Raw genomic sequence first — 1504 nt, forward strand, 5'->3', positions numbered from 1 at the left:
CAGATATATTGGACCTCATCAGGTGTTTCTCTGGTTTAATTCAGATATATTGGACCTCACCGGGTGTTTCTCTGGTTTAATGCAGATAAATTGGACCTCATCAGGTGTTTCTCTGGTTTAATTCAGATATATTGGACCTCATCAGGTGTTTATCTGTTTTAATGCAGATATATTGGACCTCATCAGGTGTTTCTCTGGTTTAATGCTGATATATTGGACCTCATCAGGTGTTTATCTGGTTTAATGCAGATATATTGGACCTCACCGGGTGTTTCTCTGGTTTAATGCAGATATGTTGGACCTCATCAGGGTTTTTCAACATTTATTCAGAAAAACCTGTTTCTAAACCTTTTCTTTGTAGAATTCACTAAACGTTTTTAAAAATTCTGAGTTTGATTTGAACATTTGTTCTGTTCGTTCTGTAGAAGAAGAGTTCTGCCACGCCGGCTCAGTACAAGAAGACTGATGAACCTCAGCCTGACGTGAAGGAGGAGGAAGAGGAGGAGGAGGAGGAAGAGGAAGAGGCTAAGAAGACGAGTGCAGGTGAATCAAACACCTGGGCAGGTTGTGTTTCTGAGGTCTCCTGCAGTTTGTAACTCTTTGTTTTTTTGTGCAGAGGAGAAAAATGAAGCAGAGGAGGAGGATGCTGAGGAGGAAGAAGCAGAGAAGGAGGCCACAGATGAGGTGAGGACCCACTGAACAGTTWGAGTTTATATTTGAGCTCGTACAGGTGGGAGTCTTCAAGCCCCTCCTGACTGGACCCACAGAGCTGAGCTGGATCAAACCAGGAAGCTGAAGTYACATGACTGACCTTCATCAGACCGCCTGCCTCCATCTGTCTGTAAGCAGACAGGATGGAGTCAGAAAACATCAGTCCATCTGAGGCTAAACACCAAAGACAAGAAGTAAACCAGCTGTCAGGATTACAGGTCGGGATAAAAGGGTCGGGGTTTTTAAAGGGTCGGGGTTTTTAAAGGGTCTGGTTTAAAGGGTCGGGTTTTTTAAAGGGTCGGGGTTTTAAAGAATTAGGTTTAAAGGGTCGGGGTTTTAAAGGGTCATGTTTTTAAAGGTCAGGTTTAAAGATCAGGGTTTTAATTGGTTGGGTTTGAAAGGATTAGGCTTAAAGGTTGGTGTTTTAAAGGGTCTGGTTTAAGGGATCTGGTTTAAGGGATCAGGTTTAAGGGATCTGGTTTAAAGGTCAGAATGGAAAGCCTTCAAAGTTCTTCTAAACCAGGACGTTCAGCTTCACTCTGAGCTCTGTTACTGCTGGATGTTTTGTCAGGTCTCRGTGAAGCAGCACAGCTCTGCTGCAGCCACCGTGCTTCTAAATGAAGAGTAACACCTGTCGAAGCTCCAGGTGTGTCTGAGTCAGGTTTGTTTTAAAGACAGATGTCCCTCTGTCCTTCACTYTGCAGAAGCTGGAGGATGAAATCCTGCGGAGATCTCCCAGGAGCAGGAAGTCCAGAAAGGACTGATCTTTCTGAGTCCACAGCCCGAGCTCAAC

General features: G+C 44.4%; 1 protein-coding gene across 1 annotated transcript in view; it reads left to right on the top strand.

The window, feature by feature from the left end:
- canx (calnexin) overlaps positions 1-1504 on the top strand; it is a 14993-nt gene extending 13489 nt beyond the window's left edge. The window contains exons 13-15 of the mRNA XM_014025881.1: positions 426-543; positions 617-684; positions 1416-1504. Of these exons, the coding sequence (XP_013881335.1) occupies positions 426-543; positions 617-684; positions 1416-1475 (246 nt within the window). The 3' untranslated portion in view covers positions 1476-1504. The remainder of the gene's footprint in view (positions 1-425; positions 544-616; positions 685-1415) is intronic.

The sequence above is a fragment of the Austrofundulus limnaeus genome, unplaced genomic scaffold, assembly GCF_001266775.1.
Source record: "Austrofundulus limnaeus strain Quisiro unplaced genomic scaffold, Austrofundulus_limnaeus-1.0 Scaffold506, whole genome shotgun sequence".
NCBI lineage: Eukaryota > Metazoa > Chordata > Actinopteri > Cyprinodontiformes > Rivulidae > Austrofundulus > Austrofundulus limnaeus.